The sequence below is a fragment of the Stegodyphus dumicola genome, chromosome X1 (genome assembly GCF_044657685.1).
Source record: "Stegodyphus dumicola isolate Sdum_Otavi_A_Nest chromosome X1, ASM4465768v1".
NCBI classification, from domain to species: Eukaryota; Metazoa; Arthropoda; class Arachnida; order Araneae; family Eresidae; genus Stegodyphus; species Stegodyphus dumicola.
In genome coordinates this window covers 21,058,352-21,086,151 of record NC_140780.1, presented here as the reverse complement: position 1 = coordinate 21,086,151, position 27,800 = coordinate 21,058,352, and the positions used below count along the sequence as shown (strand labels likewise).

At 32.8% G+C, this 27,800-nt stretch overlaps 1 protein-coding gene across 3 annotated transcripts in view; it reads right to left on the bottom strand.

The window, feature by feature from the left end:
• The window catches only part of LOC118185602 (cell adhesion molecule 2-like), a 529,906-nt gene that overhangs the window by 64,072 nt on the left and 438,034 nt on the right, over window positions 1-27,800 (bottom strand). For 2 of the 3 annotated variants that reach the window (XM_085807279.1, XM_085807278.1), the window contains one exon: window positions 18,396-18,503. The exons of the other annotated variant lie outside the window; for it this stretch is intronic. In XM_085807279.1, the coding sequence (XP_085663405.1) occupies window positions 18,396-18,503 (108 nt within the window). The remainder of the gene's footprint in view (window positions 1-18,395; window positions 18,504-27,800) is intronic. 3 annotated transcript variants of the gene reach the window in all.

Genomic DNA, 27,800 nt, shown 5'->3' with positions numbered 1-27,800 from the left:
ATTGATAATTTATATTCAGTGACGTACAAATGCAAATATTTCTCTTTCAAATTGTGTACGGCCCCTAAATATTATTTCCAAATTTAAAAGGAATTATTTCGTTTAATTTGTGTCGTAAAGGAGTCAACGTTCAATATTTTATTTCAAATGACTCTGGGAGACTGTATAAACGTTAGATTCCGTTGTTTTCACAAAACTGATGTTTTTTAAATATAAGAATGCTAAAACAGGAATATTTGCTTCATACGGAACATTTTTGTGTGTAGAAGTATGTCAACGGTTCCGAAAATGAGTGCCGGATAAGGACTTTGTGGACGCTGTGTAAATATATGTATAATATACATGAAACAAAAAAACTCTGCTATTTCTTCAACTATATCGCCCACTAGTGGCCGAGCGGTAAAGTCGCTGAACACTGGTAATTCGTTCCGAACTTCAAATCCCGCGAACCGGCTGGCTGCACGGGCGTTTTCGTAGTTTTCCCCATGGTTAAGGTGTATAAGGTGGTGTGGTGTATTTAATTAGGGCAAAGCACACAAGGGCTATCTGCCTAAAGGGAGGGATGCCTTTCGTGGAGGACTTTCTAAGGGAAACTGGCTCGTATACACGTTACACATGGGGAAAACCACGAAAATGCCCATGCAGCCAGCCCGTTCGCGGGATTCGAACCTCAGACCGAACTACCAGTGTTCAGCGTCTTTACCGCTCGGCCGCTGGTGGGCCCTAAGGTGTATAAGAGCCAGTTCCCTTAGAAAGTTCTCCACTGAGGCATCCCTCCCCTTAGGCAGATAGCCCTCGAGGCTTTGCCATAATCACACACACACACACTTGAACGATATCAAACTTTAATATAAGGAGATTATACTTTCTTTATCTTAGTGTTTTATAGAGGACAGAGCAGAATTATTAATATTTAAATTAGAAGTACCGGTAGCTTTGAAATACGGCTATCATAAAAGTGGGAACTAAATCTTCTGACACTAATGTTAAATTCACATTTATATAAAAGTCTATAGCTTTGGAAATAGCTGAATTTATTCATAACTATAATTTCGAATTTAATAATGTAACAGCTATAACTCTGTTATCTGTGAATTAATTCTTATTGAAAAGAATCTTTGTGGTACTAACGAAATAAAGGCATCTGTGTGTCTACCTGGTAAGAAGACTCAGATGGAAATGCAATTGAAAACTCTATTTTGAAGAAAGCTCTATTCTTTCGAATTCTAACGAATTAGAATCCATTTGTGACGCTATCTTCTCGTTCGCTTTATTTCTTTTGAGTAGAAGTAAAAGCGTCGCTTTTCCTTCGTTCCAGATTTTTTTGCTCCTGATGAAGGAGGACATGTACTTGTTTGCCTTCGAAATCGATGACAGACTTGTCCAAAATCTAGGCAAAGCACAAGGCTGTTGCTTTGTTAATTTTACGAATCAGTATTTATTTGTTTATTTCCTATGTTAATTTTACAGTTGAGCATTTGCATACTTTTAAATGCATATTTTATATTACCTGCATACTTTTAAATGCTTGTCTTAGTCAACCTTATTAAAATCAAGATATCTGCGTAGAAAATTTTGTGGTTTCTAATTAAAAAGCTTTCTAATTAAAAAGCCATCGAATGTAAAATTTTTACACTACAATGAAGTAAAGTAAAATTGCAATGAAGTAAAGTAAAGTAAAGTATGAAGTAAAATTGCAATACATTGAGAACGTTAAACTTGCGTACTTATATCTCCTACTGTTTTCCATGAAAAACTTCACTACCTTAAACAAATTTAGTTTAACTTTCCTGTATCATTATTTACACTCGCAATGTTATATTTATTTCTACTTTTTTATTTATTTTTACTTATTTCGTTTTTTCCTATTATTTATTGTAAAACCTTTTACAGAACGTTTTAAGGATTTATGCGTACGATACCCGTAATAAAGAAGAAAATGGCAAATAAACATAATGGTAATATATTAAGGAAAGCAAACCTTCGGTAACATTAATCTCGATTATATTTTTATGAATCTTAATAGTTACCAGTAATGCACTTATACTTTTACTATTAAGAATAATTTTAAGTACTTTTCTTCTAAATTTCAAAAAATTTAAATCTTTCAAATCTAAAATTTAAAGATTTTTCCAAACTAATAAAAAGCTGCTTATGTTTTTATTTGTTTATTTATAAGCGTTTATATTTCATGCTGTAAAATATAAAGAATAAGAAGTTCTTGCGTTGAGGTACTGAAAATGCAATTTTAGTGCATCCTATTTTCAGCGACATCCTTTCGTCGAGTTTCATATATACAGGAGGCATTTTTATTAGATGTAATTTCATCTGCTTCTATTTTTATTCTAGTTATTTTCTGTCACCTTCAAGAGTGTCATTCCTTATGCATTCTTAATATAGCAATAACTGAACTGAATGAAAAGAAAGAAACATTTTCTGCATATTTTTGAACATGCTATATAGGTAGGAGAAATGTTTCGAAAAATATAGGAGTATGGGTAGGAAATTCCAAGATTTTGAAAATAATTCAAATTGTTAGTGCGTTGCCATAAATAACCAGCATTAAAAAATTCTGACTTGAATAAAAACGACAAATGGTATGAGAAAATATTAAAAGCACTTAAGCTATAAATCATATGTGCTCTAAGGAAAGTCATGCATTTAAAATCAAGAATCTTGAAATTTATTTTAGAGAAAAAAGTAAGGAAGCTGGTTTGTAACGCTCCGAGCGTTACGGGCTTAGCCCTGAAATTTCAAAGTTCCTCAAAATGTCATGAATAAGTGGTATTTTCTTGATTTTTAATTAAAAAATGACTCTCTCATTTTGTACCTTGATTTCTTTTCTTCCAATATACATCCAAACCGAAATCAGATACATTAAAAACTAGCAGAAATTTTCATCTATAATGAATATAGAAGGCAGCCTTCTATGCGGAATTTTCCGGCCGTAACGCTAAGAGGAACACAACAGTAATGATACATAAAATGTATAATAACCATTAGAATGTTAATATCTCAATGAAAAGCATGTGCACCTTAATTAGATGCTAATGCATGCATTGTAAACCTAACAATGTGATTAGATGTCTTTCTATATATGTTAAAATTGTAATGTAACAAAATTACATTATGACTGAGTCCTAACTCCTGGTGATTGTCAGAATGGGTTAGTGGTCAGAAAAGACATTGCTCATTTGTGGTCTTGTGGTGACAGTACGACTTTTCCCAATTTATAACAAAATTTTATTGACATTAACCTGGGCATGGATTCGAGGCCGTCCCCTAAAACCAGCCTAAAACCAGCCTTATCTCCGTTCCCCTAAAACCAGCCCCTGGAGAGGACTCTTATTCTGATGAAGTGTCTGTATGCTCTAAAGACAAAACGTGGCATTTATGCTTACGTTTTACTAATGAAATATTATTTAATTTACATCTTTCCTTTCTGCCTGGTTTCGTCACGAGGTTCGCTAGTTCTACAATTTACGCAAATTTGAGTGGCAAGTAGATTTTAAAATAAAATTTAGAGGAATTACGAATAGTTGCGCAAGAGATTTGGCCTGTTATCTACTACTGCTTTGCCGAGTGTCGAGCTTGACCTCCAACGCTCGTCTTCATGCGGATATTGCAGATTGATGTTAGATTAAAGTCCTAAAAACGTCTCGTTTTCGAATTTTTTCGTGGTCTAGGAGATGCTTTGGGTCTTTATTTAGGTTAGATTAAACTGTTGAATTTATAGCATTTATGAGAGCAGCTTGTGTTTAAGCCGGATTCAGTTGGCTGGTACATCTATGTTTGCATATTTTATTTTAATCCCTCACAAATAGTGATGTAGAATAAAGTTAAAGTGATTTTAGTTCCATGTCTGTTTTCATAGCGTTAAAAAGTCTTGTACTACAAATTCACTTTGGAATTTAGGTAACACCTTATTTGTTATTGAAAATTATAAATCTAAATTACTCTTACACACAACAGGTGCTACAAACAAGCAATTACAAATGTACATATCTTTTTAAGGATTTCAACAAGGAGCTCAACGATTTTTCAGCTGGTTTGATAATCAGAAGAATATAAATAGTTAATATAGTATATACGTGTTGCAATTTTTTCATATTTGAAGAGATTCATCTTAAGCAGTTCTACTAGTTAAGTTGTCTTTCTTGTAATCATAAAACATGCCAAAATAAAAAAGGTAGCCTTTTTATTATTTTGTAGTTGAAAGTCAGAAAGTGTAATTGCCTCTTCAATGACTTTTGATCATTATTTTCATTTACAGGATTACCAAAAAATCAGTAACTGTTAACTGAAGTTGTATAATTTCATGTCGAGGATAATGTTAGTTAGCACAGAAACGTGTAACATTAACCGTATATTTTGATGAATCGTATTACGCAAGTTTTAAATCATAGTTATTACAGGAAGATAAGGCTTTATTGACGAAACAGCCTCTAACGTCTCAAAAAATGTTGAATGCGGTATCTATCATTACTAAGAGCTGTCTGAAGACGAATGAAGATAATATGGGCAGTACATACAGTATTTATGGAAGGGTATTTCATACATACCTAGGAAGAGCTCTTTATAAAACAGCGACAGTCACTGGGTGAGCTCAGCATATTTAAATACCCGATGAAAAGTCATTCGATTTTTCCAGAGGTTGAGGATAAGTTTTGTTTTCAAGATTTCAAGAGAAAAAAACATGGAGTGATGATCTGTCCTGCACAAATCTACAAATAATCTCTGCGTAAAGAAACGCTTCCAGTTTAAGAAAAATATTCTTTCTTAGCAAGTAAACGAAATGCTTGCAAGTACCAATCTTAATTTAACCAAGCCATATATTCAGAATCCAAAGTAATATAGTAGATCTAACTGCAAATGAAATTAGCGTAATTTCATTCTTTAATCAAACCGCAATTTGGCGCTTCTGTGTGTTAATCGAGGCACCATAAGCAAAAAGTTCACTAATAGGCAAATGTTTTAAAAAGTATTGATTTTCTAGTGGTTATAAGTTTGAGCTTGTATTCTTGAAATTTTAAAGAATTTCCAGCACTAACCTCTATATACAGTATGCCACCAATACGTTCCTGAACTTCATACAAACCAGTATAAAATTATAAACAGCAAAAATGTATGAAAAGCCAGTATGCGTAACTTACTTTTATCCAGGTACAAATGGATATAAATAAAATTCTAGAAAAAACTTTAAAAATCAAATTAATCTTGCAAAACTGAGCTTTAAGGTCATAGGTACTAGATGCAAATACTGTATATTTTTATTGTTACATTTACGTTATTCCGTTTATGTGCATTTTGTTTTGTAATATGCATGATTATAATTTTTATTTACATTTTTAAAACTCTCTTTTATTATTTTACTATGCCCCCTTTTCCTTCAAAAATAATTTATTACCCATTCAACGTTACTGGAAAAAAATTGTATTATAATATTAATGTTTTCTCATTTCAAATTTAACGTAAAATTTTGCACTCGATTCTGGTGAATCTTACCTTGAACAATGCGGAAACAAAGATGAAAAAATGTTTAATATTGGACAGCTATCAGTCCGTTTATTGAGTATATATTGATCTAAAAACGTACAATGTTAATGTAATATTTAGCTCCCTCCACCGGCATCGAATGAAGATGTTCAGTTTGAGATGGAATCGAATGCTGTCCTGTGAAATGTGTCGCTAGATAACCTGTAATATTTCAGTAAGTCCTCGCAAATTGTGAGGCATTTGTAAACATACGTTTCCGATGGAGAAAAGAAATCTTGAACAATGCGGAAACAAAGATGGAAAAATGTTTAATATTGGACAGCTATCAGTCCGTTTATTGAGTATATATTGATCTAAAAACATAGAATTTTAATGTAATATTTAGCTCCCTCCACCGGCATCGAATGAAGATGTTCAGTTTGAGATGGAATCGAATGCTGTCCTGTTAAGCTTCGAATGCTGTCCTGTGAAATGTGTCGCTAGATAACCTGTAATATTTCAGTAAGTCCTCGCAAATTGTGAGGCATTTGTAAACATAAGTTTCCGATGGAGAAAAGAAATTGGAAGCCTTTCTGCAAGCCAAGGTTGGATTTTTGACAATACGCAAACATTTTCTGGACACGTTTGCTATGGCCAGATGAGTATTATTTTACTGAAAGATTGCTAACAATATATGCGATAGCAATGTAACAATGTACGCAAAGCAATATGTCACAAGATGCCATATATATATATAACAAACCCATTAAAATTCTACAGTGGGTAAATAATGGTGACTTGGTGTCAGAATTACACCTAAAGCAGGTTGCTTCAATTTGATGCATTCTAATCTTCGCTGCCACGGCATGAGAGAAAACGTTGTTCCGAAGCCCAGGAATCAGTAACACTTATGGTAAGAGACTCCAGAAATAGAATCTAACTTCTGTTAGTCTTCTTCAAATCATGTTCTGTGACGTTACAGGTTCAGAAATTTAGGCAAGTGATTCTGAATGGCAATGTTTAGGTTCAGGAAGCTGTCATGCTAAACTTGCAGTTGTGACACTTATGAACGTCTTTCTGGAGGTCTTGTAAGAGCATCATCTGACTATGATATCGTTCCGCACCTCGGGCCGGTTGAGTCTTGACCCATCGCGCAAATTTAAATTTGAAAAAGGAGATGACAATTTTTAACATTATCCTTAATCAAAAAATATAAAGTAATGTTCCTTCATCAGCGATTATCATACAACGCGCTTGAAAACCTGTAGCTATGCTTTGCTCTTGATATGCAATTTCACCTTGAAACTAGTAATCATTAAAATAGGAAATTCTTCTTCCCTAAATGCGTACTTTCATCTTGGGGCTGAAGCTTTTACTCAAGAAATTTAAAGTAGATATAGTTGGCTTATTTTAAAATGGCCTTAACAGCACTTATTTTATCATAAAATGGTGTAAAGACCTCCATATGAAGCATGGACACCGTGAAAAGTTAGGTTTAAATTATTATGATGGGATCAGAAAACATATATTGAACACTGACATCAATGTACTGTAGGATATGGTGTAGAGAACTGCTGTGCTTTCATACTGGTATAATTTGAAAAGTAATTTGTATTTTTTTCTAAAACAACTGTTTGAAAAATTTGGTTTAATGTAAAACGTAAAACGAGAAATAAAATTTTAGCTATAATAGTATATCACAGTTAAAATAATGGGATGCGACATCTTATTCTTTCCCTAGCAGAACGATTTTAAAATCTGTCTATTACTTCTTTTCTTATAATCTATAAAAGAGAAGAAATTTGTTTCCTTGAGTAAAACATTTCTGGAAGGGATTTTATACTCTCGTAAGCTATAAAAACGAGATCAAAATATTATGAATTAAGCAAAGATTTAAAGGATCGAACAGAGAATTTAAGACAATTCTACAATTTCTGATTATTTCTTTATTTTCATTGATAATGTTGAAAATGTGTCAGTACGTGCATTTTTTGTAATATTGTTAATAGCATTTATATGCAAAGTTTTCAGTCTTATTAATGTTTTTGAACAATGATATACGTTAAGATTGTATGATTGTTGTTCGTTGTATTTTCCTTCACTTATGGAATCAATCATCTTTAGCAGTGATTACATATAGTACTGATATTCTGCCATTGTTATTTTACATTTAAAAATTAACAACGGACAATTCAAATGCATATTTTGCGATAAACGATAGTAGACCTTTATTTCAGTGTAAAGTTTTTAAAATGAATAAATTCCATTTTGTTTAACATTCTTCACAAACATGCAGATTTTATTAATTTCTGCTCTATAAATAGCGAATTAATTGCTAGTTTAACCCCATTAGACGTCTCTTTCCTTCTGTTTTCACTATCTATGGAAATTTTAAGTAAACATTTGATTAAACCAGTTCCTTTTCAAGAGCAACCCAATATACCGTTTCTTAAATTTTACTCATCAAAAGCTTTAAATTTTTTTGTTCTTCCGATTTATTCCTCCGTTATTAAAAAGCTGAAACACAATTCTAATCATTCTCTGCTCGTGAACAAATAAATTTGCCCATAAATTTATTTTATTTTTGAGTCGCTTGAACTTCGATTATTTACTTAGGTTTCATTTCATATAAGTATTAAAATGAACTATGTATTGACTTCTCCAGAACATTGTTTAATACAGCACAATCATTGGATTTATGTGTCAGCCGTTGGGTCTTCTGTGCATATTTTTATTTATTTACTTAGTTTTTAAAGTAAGCTCAAATAATTTTCACTTCTTTCTCTTTATTTCAAATAACGATTCTTATTACTAACATTAAGGAAGACATTTTACTCAATATGTTATTTGTTTATGCTGTTTATTTGACTAATATTTTAAGAGGCAGCATTTATCAGCTTAAAGAAGAGCTACGTATTTACTCTGGGCGCTTTCCAAAAGTTAAATTAAATTCGTTACTCAACACAGTAAATCACTAAAATTAAAATATTTTTATTTGCGAATTAATTCACTTTCAAATTAAACACAGTTGGCTGACTTTATAAATAAAGCTTTCGTAATTTGAAATCCTCGGATTTTTTCTAACTCTATTTTATTGAACATTCGAAATCCTTATAGCACAATATTTTTAGTTTAGATAGGATTCAGAATTTCATTTCTCTAGATTTGAAGCGTAACTTTGAATGTCTTTTGCTGTTATTTAAATTGATGCAATTAAACCCTGAGATTCAGTTCACCAACGCTTTGCACATATATATATATATATATATATAATTTTACGAAGGATAAATTAACTCTTAATCTTTTGGTAAATGAATTAAGAAATACTCAGATTCCCCCCTTTTGTTTCTATGAAACTTAAAATGAATAGCTAGAAAAGCATTTTATCCGTCTTTTACTTTTTGGCCATTGTAAGATATTAACATAAAGCCTTAAAAGGCCATTTCAAATCATACTCTAAATATTTTGATTGAGAGCAACTTCTAAAAATTGCAACTCTTTTAGTGTACTCTAAAGTTTCAATGTTTGTTATTTAACCTTTCTTCATTTTTAACAACAAGAATGTCTAATTTCCAGCTGCTTTAGAGCATGTTTTTGAGACATTACTTCTCATTGTTTTGATTGTTCAAGTAGAGATCCTCTGAGTTTTTTAGGACTTGAATCAATTTGATTACGAAAAAAAAATCCTATGATATTTGTTTGATTAATAAAAAGGGATATTATCGTGGAGTATTTGTTGGAAAGCTTATTCGTTCTTATAAAAATTTCGATTTGCTATTGAAGTTGAGAGCTATGCTTTCTTAGCATGCAACCTACTCTGAAAATCTTACTAAGAACTGAATATTATAGTCTTTCCAGTGTAACGTTTCTAAAACGCTTCTGGTATAATCAAGGCAACAAAGAGGGTACCGTTTGTATCACGTTTCTTCTCCAAAGCAAATATGAAACTTCCTGTTGTATGGCGGTTAGCGTTGTCTGACGGCCACACCGTTGGACGAGGCTCATATCGCGAAGTAAAGTACGTGTGTTACCGCTTGCGTTACCTTTGAATCGGGTCACTTAAAGTATGGCGCTCAGAGTTTCTTCAGAGAAAACATATTATAACTATCACTGATTCTGAAATGAGATTTTAAATCTTACATGCTAGATTTATTAATTATTCTACGCTTAGAACTGTAAAATAAATTTTGGAGGTAAAAGTGAAGCCTAGTTACAATAACAGAAAGAATTGTCATGAATTCATGAAGGTGAAGAAAGTCGAAGATATGAGTTACAGAAGCTGTTTCACAACACTACTCTGAAGCGCATGTTTTGCAAGTGAATTTTTTTTATAGTAAGCTTACTGTAACCTTAGATAGAACTTACTTGGCATATTGTTCAAAATCATGCTTTAATATAAGTTGTTCACAGAATTCTAGTCTGGATTATTAGAAGAGCGAGAAATAGATCTGTTCAATATTAAATTTCCTTTCATGTACTGCGTTTTGGTGATTTAAATCAATTGAAGGATATATTATATTGAAACTATGATCGATACTGTGTTAAATAGTTTACATATGGATAAATATCCATACCTGCTCCTTTAATATTTATCTGTAAGGTGTATGTGGGACACATTAATTTATCTTATACTTAATAACACATAACATTGAATATCAAAACATCATTTGAATCATTTAGTTATTATAATATTGTGTTTTGAACAAAATAATTCTTTTGCGTCCACAAAAATTGAGAGTAATAATAATCACGGCATGCAGTGTGTCCCATATAAAGTATTTGTTTTGCACTGGATTTATAACATTAAGGAAAAACCGCACTATGACACTATCTGTCTAAGTGACTGCAGTGTTCCAGTCTAGAGTTTACAGCTAAATGTGTGGAACCTTGAGAACTGGTAAGCGAATAATCGCTTTAGTTCAAGAGACAAAAACTCAAGAAGCTTTGATTACCCTTTATTGCTTAAAATAAAGTTCACAGTCGGTCCTCTCTCAGGATGTACAGAAAAGCCTCTACTTGGGCTTGAACTGAAGAATACTAAGAAACAAAACTTAACTAATGCTAAACTAAACAGATATAGCCGAAGCTACCAAAATTCTACAGGAGTCGGCCCCTTAAACGCTAACTTAACGGCGAAGCTATCAAGGGCCTGAAATACGGCCGAACATAGAAATAGCTTGGAGAGAGTGTAGCCAAAAGGCGAATGGGAGCTGGTCAGAATCTCTGGCGCTCTAACAAAGTCAGAACTTCGACTTTAAATACTTGCTCTTCCTTCATTTGCATTTAACCAAGATTCTGAAAACACATTCTGGCAGGAAATTTGTAAGCTGAAATTAGAAGCGACAGGAAAGTGGCTTTAACTAAAAATTAACTGTTAAAAACTTAGTATAAACCTTACACGACAGCTGTTTTCGTGCAGGACGTTCTATGAAGAAACAAAAAAGTTCACGTTAGGCATGGGAAAAACCAAGAAACATCCCTGGTAGTAAGCCTTTCAGCCAGGAATTTGAAACTCCTGTCGAAATACCACTACAAAGACGTTGCCATCTGCTGTACGGCTAGTGGACATTTTCCTTAAATGAAGGATCACTTATTTCAAATTAACAAATAATACGTATTTTTATTATTTAATTAGCACACAGCATTCGGTTACCATGAATAATTTTAAACGATTTGCATTGTTTTTTTCACAGTATAAGAGAGTTTCATATATTTCATTGAAATAATCTTCTAGAACTTTGAGTGCTTTATCTTTAGACTGATTCAGCAAGGGTTATGACTTATAGTTGAAAGCAATCAATAATTATCTAAAATTCAGAAATTTTGTTATCTTAAAAATTTACTGTCTAAAGATGCAGCGAAATCAACCAAATACGGTCCTGTTTCAAAAGAGACCCATGAGGAATCTGAGATTAAGTTGTGTAAGCGATATGATGACAAAAAAAAATCAAACAGTCATATCGTTATTGAAAATTTTCTTGGATCAGCCATTTATTATTCATGCCAACTATTTAAGTTTAAGGCGGATTTGGATGTCTCTGAGGAGGTATATCGCAGTTTAGATTCCCTGAATGCAAATATTTCGAAACGCACCTGTGTTTAATATTTATGTTTCTGAAAAAGGTTAATCCAGATACTCGCTATTTATGGTCTCAAAAGTAATTAATAATAATTCGCCGCGTATCTCTGAGTCAATAAGAAATTATTTCTGTATGGATAACCTTTCCGAGTTCTGGTTCAAAATGTAATGAAGAAGATTTAACTATTTGTGGGCAGTTATCCGAGGCGTTAGAAGCTAAATGTTTTAAATTATGGGGAACTCTGAACCAATGACCTTTCGTTAAAGAAATATTTGCTAATCCGCGGAATTCGTTCATCTGATCTGGAACCTATTCCTAATGAATGTTCTAAAGCCTTAGGATTACATTGGGCTTCATTGTCGCACGCCTTTGCGTATAACACTTCTTTGCGTATAACTTTGCAAAGCCTTTGCGTAGTTAAAGTTTAACTTTTTGCAAAGCCTTTGCGTATAACGTTGCGTGTAGCTATCGGAAAAAACTCACAAACCGCAAAATGTTGTCACAGTCATTGAAGATCTTTGACCCTATTGGTTTTCCTTCACTGGCTACGATAGTGGTAAAGGTCATATATCAGTAACTTTGGAATTTTATGACCATTGTCATGGTCCTCTTCCTAATGATATTGCTTGAAAATGAATGTAATTTCAGAGGAAATTTCTAGTTCTTTAATCTATTAAAAGTTTTAGGTCTACTCATTCACAGAAAAGACAATTACACGCACTCCATGATGCTTAAGAACTTGCATATTATGATTTATTCAGGGGAAGAAATCGAAGGCGAATGTGAAGTAAATAATTATTATAGAGCAACGATTAGGGTTGCTTCTATTAAGTCTTTATCGGTTCGTAGGTTGCAGCTGAGTGCAGCGCATTTGCTGTGAAAACTTTAAGTTTATGAGGAATATGTTGAGTAACTGCATATTTGAAATCATTACATCGATCGATTCTAAAGTTGTACCAGCATGGTTATTATGACCTGCGCGTAAATGGAAAACTTTCATCGCTAACTGAAAGTCAGAAATCTTATAGATTTTGCCGAGGCGTCATTGTAGTCATGTTCCTTCGTAATATAATCTGCCAGATCTTGTTCCTAGAAGAAGTTTTCCACTGCAGCTCGTAATAAACAGGCTCAAAACATCCCCTTCGGCTTGGCCAAGTTCTAAACTAACCAATATCGCTAAGGATCAGGTTGCGTTGGATGAAGTAAAGACAAAACTTTCGCGACAGAAAAGAAACTTTGGTTCTCTGTAAAGTAGCATACCTTTCTTATAAAAATTGTTCTAATTTTATGCTATTGAAAAACAGTTATAAAAAATTTCAGTGTATGAAATCGTTTGCTAAGTTGTAAGCCTATCAGTGAAATTACGCTTATAACTGCTTTAGAATACAAAGAAACATATGCGTTTAATATCATAGGTACAAAGGGTGTAGTTTAAAGACGAAATATATTTATTAAATTCCAAGAAGGTCTTTGAAAAATAGTTCAATAGCTTTCTTTGAAGACAATCTCTTTCAGAAGGTCACTTGCAGCATTTTACGTTAAACTATAATGCATCTATTAATTATTCTATTATCATGTATACTAAGTGAACTTTTAATTAAGAATTACAATATTACATACAAAAACGTAGGGCCTACAGTGTTATATCATGTTTTAAAGCAAAATTATTATATTATTGGAGCACAGAATCTCATTAAAAGTTTTACAGCAAAATGCGTAGTTTGTATTAGATATAAAGCAAATACTTCTACTTAAGTAATAGGCAACTTGCCAGAATCCTAGGGTAAAATTAGAAAAGCCATTTTTCAAACTGTGGTATCGACTATGCGGGATCAATAACTTTGAAATTTAGCAAAGGGCACGCTGGAAAGGCTACTAAGGGAACCTATTTTAAATTTAACTGCTGATTCTTTTATTGCTGCAATGAAGAGGTTTGCTGCGCATAGAGGTTATACGGCAACACAATTTCAGTGATAATACTACTAATATTATAGAAGCGAAGAGAAAATTGCATGATGAGGTGGAGGTAGCTTTAAAGGAATAAATCAGAGGCATTCGGTGGCTTTTTGGCTGATCTGTCCATTCAGTGGTATACGATTCCTCTTGCCTTTTCATGTTTCATTGGTGTATGGGGAAACGGAATTAAATCTCTACAGCTTCCTATCTGAAGAGTGATACTAGAGACTGTGCTCATACTTGAAAAGCTGGTTACTTCGCTTGCTAAAATAAAGGCTATTTTAATTTCTAGGCCTCTGATTTACATTACGTCATATATAACAAGTTTAGATTAAACAATTTCTTCTCAGTTGCAGAATGTGACTGTACTAGTCTTAAAGAATTTCGTTCTATGTGGAATCAGCTTGAAAAATAAAATAGAGATTCTGGAAGAGATCGCTTAGTGAAAGGTATGTAATACCTTGCACTCTAGATTAAACTGGACAAGGGATCGACAGAATCTGGTAGTTAGGTACATGATTCTGCTGAAAGGCGAAACTTGTCCGGCTACATGGATATTGGGAAAAAAGTGGAGATATAATACAAGGGCAAACGGATTTTTCCGTGTGGCTAAAATTAACACATGCTGTGTTGCAATGCACTGTAAGCATGTTGATCCACTTACCTATGTGTCCAGATTCGAATTCTTGAGAATGATGGTGAAACGCCACTTGCGAGTTGCAGCTAATAGTGGAGTGCCGCTTAGAAGCAGTGTTTGGATTTATCGTTGCAGCTAATTCTAGGCTGCGTCGATGAGCTTCTTGCTGTTATTACAAATAACCAAGCTGTTATTGCTGTATTGCTACTGTTCCAGAAAGCCCTGTTCTGGCTGTACTGTAGGTTGAACATAACAGCGGACCACCAATCCTTCTGTTTCTTTTATTTTATGTTATGATACTTTATTGTTAAGTTTAATAAATGTTGTGTTTTTTGCTACGGAATAGCGCTTTCTGAATTACTCCATTTCTAGTTCAAACAAACAACCAGCTAAAATTTCTAATTTCTATAGTTTTTGTAAGTTACGTTAAATTCTCAGATCTTAAATCTTTTTATATTTAAAGCGGCGTTTTCGTTAGAATCAACGCGAAGTTTTGGTCTTAGAACGCTCTCCACAATGGCTGCTCTACATTAAACCCTATTAGTTGGCAAGTAGTAAAGAACGCTGTATACTTGTTCGAAATAAGGGCACACAGGATAGCTACGGGTTTGGTGTTCGGGGATGTTCCGCAAGTGTAACGTTAATACGACTCCATTCCTCTTAAAAAAAACTCCTCCAGAAAAGCTTCTCTTAGTTCAGATAATAACTCTCGTACCCTCGTGTAATTTGTCCTGATATATATATATATACCCTGCTGGTCATTACAATTGCAACGCAATGAAGGAAAGAAAATACAAAAATGTTATTTATTGTACGTAAACAATATGGCATGAAGACAAAATGATTAGATTTGCAAGAAGTTTGGAGGGTTACAGGGGTGCGAAATTAGTTGAAACAGCTGTGATCTGCAGCTGTTTCTACTATCTGCGTTCAAATTATAGTCGATCCCAACTAGAGATGTGCGTGTCGTGTACCTAATGGCTGTCCAAATTATCACACCAGGTACGGGCCCCTATACTTATATCGAATGCAAGCAGGAGACGTGCCGTCTCCTCGGAGCGTCCAAACACGTATACGGAAATCAGAATACCACACGCAGAGCCAGGACTCTGGCGCATTATTCTTGGGAGGGCTTTGCGACCCTGTATGCCTTTCAGTATGACCCTCAGCAACGCACTCATTCCATATTCTCATGACAGTGGCTGCAAGTCGACCAGTGCGACGGGCGAAATCCTGTAACGATATTTCGCACTCTCGACAGGCAACGATCCTACCCCTCTCGAATTCCGACACTTGCTGGTAAGCATTTCTTCTTATTATTCAAGTCACAACACGATATTGAGCAAAATCCGACCTTACAAAGCGTTTTTCATGTGAGATATCCACTATAAAATGTTTCTTTTCCACAGTGCTTCAAATGTCGTTTCTTCCTCCTGCGTCGTCTAAATGCGCTGAAATACTAATTGTTTGCATATACCAACCTCTTCTTCGTTTCATGTGATTTTTGACGTTCTTCAAACCATTCCTTCCTCGTGTTGCAATTGTAATGTCCAGCAGTGTATATATCGCACTGAAATAGAAGTTGCAGGCTTTTCGTTCCTAAGATTTTCCTTTTAATTACTTTTTAGATATATATATATATAATAATGCTTAGGATTTCTATTGGGAATGCGTTAATATTATATCTATTTATAACAGAATATGAAAGAAATTAATTCCGAATGCTTATCGAGTGTAGTCAAGCGGTCGTAATATATATTTTTAATCAATTCTTTCTACTTAATTTGCATTTAGGCTGGACTCCATTTTAACGTTTTTAGACTTATTTACATCTATTAAGAATAATTTTATGATGCTCAAGGGCTGTAAAAATAATAACCTGGGTATTTTGTGTTACATGTATTTCTTCATAGAGTACAAAGTTTATTTCCGTAGCTTGGGGCTTGCTGATTGAATACTAAAGCTGTTAATTTCATGCCGGTGTTATTTAACCTCAAGGATTAAGTTAGCACTCAGAAGGAGCAAAACATGCATACGTTAGGTAGTGAGAATGAAGTTACATTGCTTAAGTGCAAATTCTGAATTTTAGAAATTTAGAGATTGTTGATATAAAATGATGATATATTCAGAAGCCTATAGACTGCAAACTATAGTCACTACTTTTTCTTTTTAATGGCCGGGCTCTTAATTTAACAGCCATTAACTTTGGGCTACTACAAGAGCAGTAAGTGGTGGCCATCTCATTATGGAAGCACCTAGCAAGTGGCCACCGTTGCCTCCTATGAAGAAACGGACATTTACAACTACTTCTCATCCGAGCTTCAAACTCGGACCCATCGCTACGGCAGTAAGGATCACTAACTACTATACCTGCTGTGCGGCTCTATAGTCATTACTATATTAAGTCAAACTGGCAAAATCTGGGTGCAATAGAGAAATATAAATTTTCTGACAACACGAGAGGCAATAAGAATGCCTTCATAAGGGCAATTTTTATACTTAACTTTATATTCACCTAGTTCGCATGTACCATATGCATCCTAGCAAATATAATATTTTAAAACGTACAATTGTACTTTAAGTTAAATTTATTGTGCGTTGAAAATTATAATGGATTACTACAGAAGAGCATGTAATTGCGGTATAATTCTATGCAGATATTTAGATGCTTATATGACACGCCATGGGATATTGACTTTGCTGAAGGAAAGCATTTTATTTCTTAGTATTAACGAGATTGAATAATTACAGCGTAACGATTTAACACTCCCCATCCAGACATCAAACTCTCTACAGTTCATATTATAGCTTTAAAATATACTTATTCTGAAGAATTTTAAAACTTGTGTTCGTGCATAAAACATCATATTGAATGTATGCTCTGTCAGGAATAAGTAGTCATAAAATAATATGTTTAAGACATTTTTATGACTGAACTACTTATTAGTATGTTATTTAAGAGGAAAATTTCGGGCAAGAACATAAATAGCTGAGAAAATATTTTGTAAGGAATATACAGTGTTATGCTAAAAATGTGTTCCCATGAGATTACCAAAGCACGTTTATTACATTTCAGATGCTATTTAGGATTTAAAAATGCATGATTTTCGAGATAAAAATGTAATAGCTACAAGTATCAATAATAGTAATCTTTGATTTCTAGAAAGCAACTAATGTTCTTTCATCAGCCATTAGCTAGGAGATCATAAAATTTAGGAATTCCAAGTTATTATTCGTATAGTAATGCCATCAAACCTTTTTATTTCTCCTTTTTAATTTTATAGAGTAATTCCTTTTTTGAAATATGCAGTTGCGATCAGAAACCACGCTAAATGTATGCATAGCAATGAAACGTGAGCATGAAATAAAAAAATAAGACTGTATATATAATAAAATATAAATATATTATGCGCATAGGTACGATATAATTTTAAAATGGCACGCTTGGTTCAAATGCATTTTCTTTACAATGTCAAGTTTCAAGGTTAACCTAAAATCATTTTTAGAAATTCATAAGTTCAGTAAACATCAACTGGTTAGTTACAGGTTTTAATTTATTTATTTAAAATTAGATTTGTGTGTGAAACGAACAGAAGTAAGCTTGCATTCTATTTTAAAAACCTTAATTATTGCCTCTTTTACGTCTTTAAGGGCTAAGTTTCGTTCGCAAGCTTACTAATTACGTCGTCGGCAGTTGGTTGTGGGTATTTGAAACTACAGTAGCGAGAACTTCGACCTTATATCGGACTCTTTACTTACCCTTTCTGTAACTGTTTATCTACTACATTTGTATTCAATACTAAATAATCTTCTACGCTTGCGACCACATTTCTTTTATGTTCTGGGTTAATAAAACTTTTATTTTTCATCTTTACCGCGCCTTAGCTTATTTAGCATTTAGTACACTACGAACAGCATTCTTGATTTGTGCTAATACAGGTATATCCTTCTCCATCGTGATAAACTGCTACAATATTTTACATATATATGCAGTCATGTTTCGTTCTCAGTAAGAAAATGCTATTTTCAATAAATGTGAAAAATTAAAGCAAAATTATTTTGTTGGATATATTAAAATATAGAAAGAAACATTAAGTAAAATAAGGACATGCGAGATGAAAAGGATGTGGAGTACTCAAAAAAACTGCTATTTTAATTTTCAAAGATCATAAATTATTCTATGGGAGAGGAATGGGTTCGAGGACAAACATCGAACAAAACATCCATAATATATCAATATTCTGTACCTTAGATGTATAAGGGCTGAAGTCCACTTTTTTATGATTTTCGCTTTTCACCATATTTGAAGTCGCGACTCTGGTGTTCACCACTGGCCCGTAGGTCCCTGTCGTAATCTGAACAATGAAAAATTGACCATAGTTAAAATAATAAAGAATGCACTGTACTCATTTTTCCTAAATCACGAGGGAACACATTTTACATTATAAAAAACGGATTCCAGCCCTTACTTTATTTTAATTTGTAAAATTCTTTAAATATCAATAACTAAAATCGTGCAAAGCACTAATCAAAAATAAGGGAAAAATACAATTCATCAAATAATAAAAAATAGCTGCGTTTTAAATATAAGACTTTTTAAGGTACTACGAATACTAAGATTTTAAATACACTCATGTCCATAAATTAAGGATAATTCGGAGTCATGCGAATATCGAACTCTAAAATAAATATATCACCTTTAAAACCACTACACACATCTTCAAGAATCATATGCAAATTTCAGGAAGTAACCAGATGACACCGATGGTACGTCACAATGACGAGAGTGTAAGAGAGTGATATATAAGGAATACAGGCAAGGAAGTAAAATTGTTCGCAGGCGCTTTATAAGCATTTCAGTGCAATAACCGAATAATTATGACACAAAGGACGCATTTGGATGATGTTTTACGTGGTAGAATTATCGGCCGTCTGGAATGTGGGCGTACCCAACTGGAAGTATCAGACGAACTTGGAATTGCCCAATGTGTCATCTCCAGGCTTTGGCAACGATTTCAAGATGATGGTAATGTGAGTAGACGTTACAGCACAGGTCGCCCCAGAGTTACAACGTCGAATTAGTACCTGTATTTGGCAGTTACTGCCAAAAGAAACATGCGGAGCACAGCCTCAGACCTGTCTCGTCCAGGTACCCGTTACCACCAAGAAAACATCATTGAACGACACCGTTATGGTGGTGCAGGAGTGCTCGTTTGGGGTGGAATTATTCTGGGTTCCAGAACTGACCTGCATGTTCAAATTGGAACCATGACAAGCCAAATCTATCGGGACGTCATTCTGGAACAACATGTACGTTTGTTTCGGAGCGCAATGGGCACACAATCTGTGTTTATAGATGACAACGCCCGTCCTCACCGTGCAAACATCGCAAGCGAATGCCTTCAATCGGAGGATATCACCCGTATGGACTGGGCAGCATTCTCACCGGACTTGAATCCAGTAGAGCATGTGTGGGACATGCTTGGCCGACGATTTGCAGCCCGTCAACCTCCTCCTACATGTCTACCGGCATGTCTACAAGAGCATTGCTTTTTGAGTGGTGTAATATCCCCCAAGATCAGATCAATAATTTGATACTCAGCATGCTTAGGCGTTGTACGGACTGTATTGCATCGTCTGGGAGACATACAATGTATTAACAATCATACCAACCATGTAATATTGTTTTTTTTTTTTTTTTTTTTTTTTTTGTAAATAGGTGTTTTTGTAATTTTCTCCAGGGAGAAAAAATCGCTAATGTTTTTAATAATATCAAACATATAGCATCATTTTTTGCTCTTTACCTTTTGTTTAATAAATAAGCTTTACAAATAAGTCAAATTTGTTTTGCTTCTAACTCTTCCTTTGCCTGATTTTGCATTATCCTTAATTTATGGACATGAGTGTACTAAGATTTTTTAATACTTTGCACTAATAAAACTGCATTTTTCGATAATAGTGAGTATTTGTATGCTGTAAAATTTGGTAGCTGAAATTTGGCCCATATACAAAGGAATTAATCAAAACAAAATCTACTTTCTTTAATTAGTGCTGAATATGTGTTGTCACGATTTTGAATGCAAACTCATTTTGCTCACTTAATGCAGCCGTTTTGTTGTTCATTTCATTTTACATAGCTTCGTTATATATGGCATCTTTATCCAGATTGTTTTGTATTGTGAAACCGAAATAACGTCATGAAATAACTCCGAACACACATTTTGAACATTTAAAATTTATTAAAGATTTTATAAAAGGGAAATTATGATATTTGAAGACTCCGGAAAGGACATTGTATCGTCTAACTGAATAAATGCATTTTTGACTTAATTTATTATATTTTATTATTTAAAGGTATACCCATATAGATCAGTTTAAAAGTTCATGAAGTTATGATTAAAGTGACTGTCATTTCTTAAAGAACCAAGGGCTTTCTTTAAAAATTCACCTTGGCTTTTGAATTCATGCAACAAAATTTAATCTTAATAGATAACAAATTATCAGCAGCATTTCATAATTCAAATGAAAGACAGCGTTTATGGTGTTTAATAATAAAGGAGATGAAATGTTATAAAAATTGCTAAACCAACATTTGAAGTTTTATTACTCATAAGATCATTAATATCATAATCAGATTTTATTATATGTATTAAGTATTAAAATATCTCAATTTACGATAATAAAGTTTCACAATATTTTGTTATATTTTAAATGATAGCTTAAAAATTTATCTGTAAAAATGTATTTTATTACGACGAATACATTTAATAAAGTATTTTAATGTGACGAATACATTTAGTAAGGTTAATATATTAGAAAACGTTTATTGCATTTGGAATACATATAAGATATTATTTACCAAATCTCAAGAGAGAACATACAAGGAGCTTATATTTTCTTAACCATTTCTTTTAAGTAACTTACCTGACTCTCAGCTTAATCTTTCAGTACATTATTTAAGATAAAAGCAGTGAACCAAAACCAAAGCTGGTCACAATTGCGACCTAATTTCATCATTTAATATGTTTTCAAGCTATAGTGCCTTCAAAATCAAACAATAACAAGGAAATAAGACTAAAAACATTGCTTTGGACTTCAATAGAATGTTACATTTAAGTAAAAAAAAATAGCAGAAATATTTTTGCGCCTAAAAGCTCTGCATCACTATAAAACAACTATAAAGCTTAAAACATACAAAAATCAAAATTTAGGTGATGGTTTTAGCTGCTATAGCTTAGATCTGCATATTCATTGAAGGAACTAACGTTTCACTGATATCAGAAGATATACTGTCCACGAACATACTTAAAGGGCATGTTTTAGTGCTATTCTTTATCTACATATACCTTTAGATGCTTTTATTTGAATTTTGAGAAAACATAGTACAGTACTTTTGGGGAATCGTAAAGTAACCAATCCTTTGTAATTAGAGAAATTAGTGTAACATTGTTGCCATGAATCTAACAGTATCTTTTGTTGATTAAATTAAGCAGCTGATTTTGACAGATAGCCTTTTAAAATTTTTTAAGAGGCTGTTTTGTTAAGCATTCCACTGATGGAATATCAAAATTCTAATTCACTTGCACCCATTGCCCACCTTATGCACATATTCCTACCATAATTTAGAGATACCTATATATTCGAGTAATAATTAAATACAACCCTTTGACTTTTGTATAGAAAACGGGGAAAATTTTTATAGCCCATGTAAATAACAGACTTATACGAACGGATTACCTATGTATTTGCTTAAATACTGACATGCAGGCTGGCTGCATAGACGTTTTCGTAGTTTTTGCCATCAGAGTCATAAATACATTTCTTAGAAAGACATTAACCTTTTTGTGCTTCGAGTGAACAAACAACTTACGCATTTACAGACTCGAACTGTTTTTTTTATAACGTAGTCACACAAGTGAGATTTATTTCAAGATGGGTTGCGTTCCTATGAATGTAGAAAATGTATTGTTGTATGTGAATGCACACTCAATAATATATTCTTCTCTAATCTCTTTATGGTATTTGCTTCCGAAATGCTCGAGTGCGAAAAGGGAATTTTTGGGGCTTTATCACTTCCACTAGGACTTTACCAAAACTTGTCTTATTGATTTCTTCAAATTTTATAAATTTAAAACACAATGCGTTCATGACCATGTTTTTCTCCCCCCCCGAAGTTCTTGCAATTTTTCTTATACTTTCTGTGGATGCCATAATTTTAAAATTAGATTTTTCATATTAGTAGGCGTTCATTTATTCTGCACTTTCATCAGTTTATCTTAATGCTATAACTCACTTACCAATTTAAGGCGATAAAAGTGATAATAAATTGAGAGAAGTGACAGAAAATGGCTACTCGAAGTGAACATATGGGAAACATAAAGGCATTGACACCACGAAATTACATTATGTACAATAAAAATTCAACGTGTTTCAGCCAGGATATTTTCGAAGATTGTAACATTTCAAAATTTTGCAAATGGTGTTTCTGAAATAAGTATATCCTTTATTTCTTTGGCATTGAGTAAAAAGATCGCTTCAGATTCCTGCAAAAATTTACTTAAATTGTGTATTTTATTACTGCCTAATAAACAGGTTTAGGTATTTAAAATAATTGTTCCTTTTGCATTTGTATGATTTTGAAAACATAACGCACAGTAAAAAAGTATTAAGTAAAATTACAACAAATCACAAGTATTTCCATATCTGTGACAATTTTGCCTTTAATTCCGTAAAGGAAATGTAATTATTGGGGTCAAAAGTACAAGACTTTGCTTAAAAATAAGAATACAAGAAATCGAAAAATACATGTACTACAAAATAGCTTCATGCATGATTAATTTATGTATAGTCCAGTAACAAGTGAGTAGATATGAAAGCTAAGCACTAATAATAATAACTCTGGCCTATCACCGGTTGAGAATTGTTGCTGTGTTCGATTATTGCTAAAAGTAATTTATTGCTATCAATAAATATAGTATTTTTTATTAATACCAGTTCGCGAATCTAAAGAAGATATATATATATATATTTCTCTTACCTTATTCGGTTTACACAACAAAAGCATACATTTTTTATTTCCTTCCTGCCTAGAAAGTGCAAGAGGTAACAAGGAAAGAAAATTTCTGAATAGAAATATAACACCAGCTTGATCTGGTACAAAATGACGATTTCGCCTTTTCCCCCGTTTCTGAAATGTCATAGAAGCTACAGAGGGATTTTGTATTGTTTTACTGAATCTGCGGATTGCTCTAAAAGCTACGTTTTCGTACAAAATAGAAGATTCGAGTCTTAGAAAAGAACGCGTAATGCAGAAATTTTCATCTTACAGCTTAAGATTTCAATTTGCGTAAAATACAAGGTCAAAATAGGAAAGCAAAGCTGAGATTAATACAAGTTTTTACATCAGCATCAAAATTAAAAAATCATGTTTCGTACTAAATATCAGGGGCTAGTTTGTATTTATTTATTTCTATGTAAATATATTTTTCTTTATTTCTCTAAACGAAGTCGAACGTGAAGTGGAAAATATATGTCATTCAGAAGCTTCAGTGACCCTATGACTAGTTGTCTTATTAGGCCGTAAAAATTCAACATTCTCAAATACACCCAGTACTTCAGGATGTACCTTGTACGGAAACTTCGGAAACAATTCTGTAATATTTTATATACAAATGGAATAAGTCATAGAGAAAAATAATATAGCCTCAGCTCAGTCTCTACCAATGACCAAGTGAATAAGATCACTCATCCACTGTATATCAGTCTCTATGATGAACGAACATGCTTTATGTCTGTAACTTTCTCCACGTGAAATGTGATTGCAAGCCAGTTTCCATTAAAACGACTCATAGAAAGTGCGATTTTTTTAGGGAAATAATCTTGAGGTACTGTCCCTTAATCAGTTATTCTAACTTAAAAATGTATGAGATATTTTCTCCCTTCTTACCAAGTGCCTTCGTAGTCTAAATAGATAGAAAGTCCGGCTAGCATCATAAGGTCCTGTGATAGAATCATGGCGAGGACATAGCATAATTTTCCTGTTTCCGGATCGTATAATCTAATGATAAGTCGCGCCGGAACTAATTCGTCGCCACCAGGATTTGGTGTTTAGGTTCCCTAATCCACAGAAGCCTTTTTAAAGGAGAATCCAGTGTTTCGTGTTCCTGCATCGATATAACCTAAACACTCAATTTAAAAAGAACGCCAGTTTTAAGAGCTTCGATTGTTCTACATTTGTTTTAACATTAAATAATATAAATAATTAACTTTCAAAATATACGAAGATTTTATTTCCAAATCAAAAAATAAAAACTGAAATGTTTGCAGAGAAGTACATAATCTAAATACCACAATCTGTCACTCTAAAAATTCAACGTAATCATTAGATTTTATTCTGAACTCAAATGATAGCTTACATACATAAAATTAGAGTTACAAATTTATCAATCTACTTAATATAGAGGGATAGAAACCTTTTTGTTTGTTTATGCGATGTACGATATATACAAAAACATTTTGCAAAGTATTTTTCAGAAGCTCAAATGAAATTACTTTAAAATCATTAATGTAACATTACATCGTTGATTAGTAACAATATCTAATTTCACCGTGAACTCGAATGTTTCATAAACTGAAGACATTAAATAGTCTTTAAAGTGTTAGCGAAATTGTTACGAGATTAATTTAGTAGTGATGGCGACGAGATGAACATACACATTAAAATGGAAAAAGAGTATTTGCACTAGCAATAAAAGGTAAAATAACGTGAATAACTAATAATAAAGGTATGCAAAGTTATTCTAGAAATGCTCCATAATGCTAAAATTGCATTTAAGTGTTTCAATGAAAATCACAGATAATGAAATCACATTGTTAAAAGTGATAATAAATTGAGATAAGTGACAGAAAATGGCTACTCAGAAAAATACGTGAACAGATGGGAAACATACATAAATTGTACATAATGTAATTTATTTATGTATTATTACAGACATAAAACGTACATAACAAAAATAAACGTATGTATGTATAGATTACATGAAGTCTGCGTGAATGAATACTTATTTTTTTCCTTCTGTTGTAAACTCTTTCTTTTACGCTTTCCATTACTTTCCACGCTGTATCTAAATATCTGTATTCTGCGCAGGAAAGAAAGACAATTCGCTGACGCAATATGCAGTAAAACAGCCAGCGTAACTTTCTCTTTTTCTTTTGCATTTACCTTCCTTTTTCTCCAACTACCATACAATATATTAATGTTTTGAAATGCTGTCACTAAAGATTTAAATTAGATTGTTCAAATTCTTCTCCTCGTACACTGAGGTGCACACTTATCGGTTTTACACTTTTTTGCTTTTAGTTTTTGCGTTCTTGTGACGCATTTAGTATTAGCCATAATTCTTGGATAGGAGTTTTACTCATAGTTTCCTACGTCTTTAATTTGACAGCTTATCTTAATGTTATCGTAATTCGTATACTGATAGTATTGTGTTTGCTGAACAAGTATGCTAATCCATAATCTATACGAATCCAGTTAAACGGGATATTTCCAGGTAAAAAATAAAGCATCTTTTCCCTTATTCAACGAAATTTCTATTATTATGAATTAATTTGAAGCCCAAGCGAACTCTTATATCTATGTGATGCTTCTTACAAAAGCTAAAAAAAACCAAACAGCATTTAATCTTAGAAAAAGTTTTCAGCCATATTTTTAGTTTATCTTTAAATTGTGTCTAATTTTTATGTTTTTTATATTATGCTTAAGTACACGGCATATTTATTAACTCATTACCGTTACTTATTATTACTCCTTACCGTTGTTAACTCGTTACCTTATACAGGGAAAATTGTTAATTGGAAGCTCACATCTAATATTAACACTTATGGAAATAACTAATAATATTTAATTTATTAGAAACCATAATGCATATGCTCCACGATTATTTAATACTTAATGTGTGTGTATTTAATTATGGCAAAGCACACGAGGGCTATCTGCCTAAGGGGAGGGACGCCTTTCGTGGAGGACTTTCTAAGGGAAACTGGCTCGTATATACGTTACACATGGGGAAAACCACGAAAACGCCCATGCAGCCAGCCCGTTCGCGGGATTCGAACCTCGGACCGAACTACCAGTGTTCAGCGACTTTACCGCTAGGCCGCTGGTGGGCTCTATTTAATACTTAAATATCACGCACTAAATTTCAGTTACCGTTAAAAATCTTTCATTTCATTTTCAGCTCTATGAAATTGCTTTTACATTTCTAATGTAACTTATCCGAATTTCCACCAGTTTTCTAAACTGAACGTGTGACTACTTGCAAATCAAAGTAAATGTTCTCAACAAAGCCCTTCGATCTCTAGAGTATAACTGGAAACAGAAATAGTCTGTCAGGAAATAATACAGTAGGAAGACTAAGTTAAAATTACTGAACAGTATCCTCGTGACAGTAACTGTAAGCCATATTCTTTATGTGCTAGTAAACTTTATGTGTTTATGTGGTAAAGAACTGTTGTCTTAAGTCTACATTCTCACACCTACCTACAGTTTCTCAATATAAGTTGATAATTTAATGGAAACAGTTAACAATAGTGTGGGTGAGAGGGTTCTGTAAATATTAAGACGATATTTTGTGAGATACCAGACTAACGAACATATCAAAATAATTCTTATTGACATATCAAAATAATTCTTATAAATTGTTGGATGAATTGCAAACGTTTTTAGGATTTAATGAATCAAATGCTATTATTTGCAAATTTCATGGATGTTAAAGAGAATAAATTTGCTGAATTGGGTAACTTTTTAATACCCAGAACTCAAAACGACTCAGATTTAAGCAGAAAAAATGTAACAGAAATTGTGCATTCTGTTAATTAATGGTTTCATAATGAGTCAAACAACATTTGTTTATTATTTGCAGCTTTCAAACTATAAGTTAGATAAATCTCGTTAATTCCTCAAAGCAAAGGCGAGGAAAGCTACCATTGTACTGGACTACTATTATAGTAACTGTAATTGTTGTTCTACTAGGACTGTATACAAGTTGGTTTTTGCATTTAAAATACCATCTCACCTATAATATAGAAGCTACTATCCTAAAATTCGTTACCTTATACAGGGAAAATTGTTAATTGGAAGCTCGCATCTAATATCAGCACTTATGGAAATAAGTGCTGATATTAGATGATAATATGTCAGACTAACGAAAATCTGACATATCAAAATAATTCTTCAGCTAATATTTTAGCTGAAGAATTATTTTGATTAATTTATTTTATTTGAATATTTAATATTTTAGCTAATATTTTAGCTGAAGGTCAACAATTTTGTATGTGTTAATCAAAATATAATTTTATATCACGTTACACACTATGTTGATAATTCTTTTTTAGTAACAATTAAGAGAATCTGTTGGAAAATTAAAATATCTATCTATTCATGTACATGTATATATATATATAATATTTGCAATTCATTCTGCAATTCAGAAGCGTTCATAGTTCTTTAGGCTGCTTTTTGACACAGACTACGGAATTGTCAACTACTATTTATTACTTATTTATCGCTTTAAATTATTAATGATTACTGATCATTCCTTCATTTTTGTATTACTTTACTTTTGTTTCGTTTTCGTTTTTTGAAGTTATTT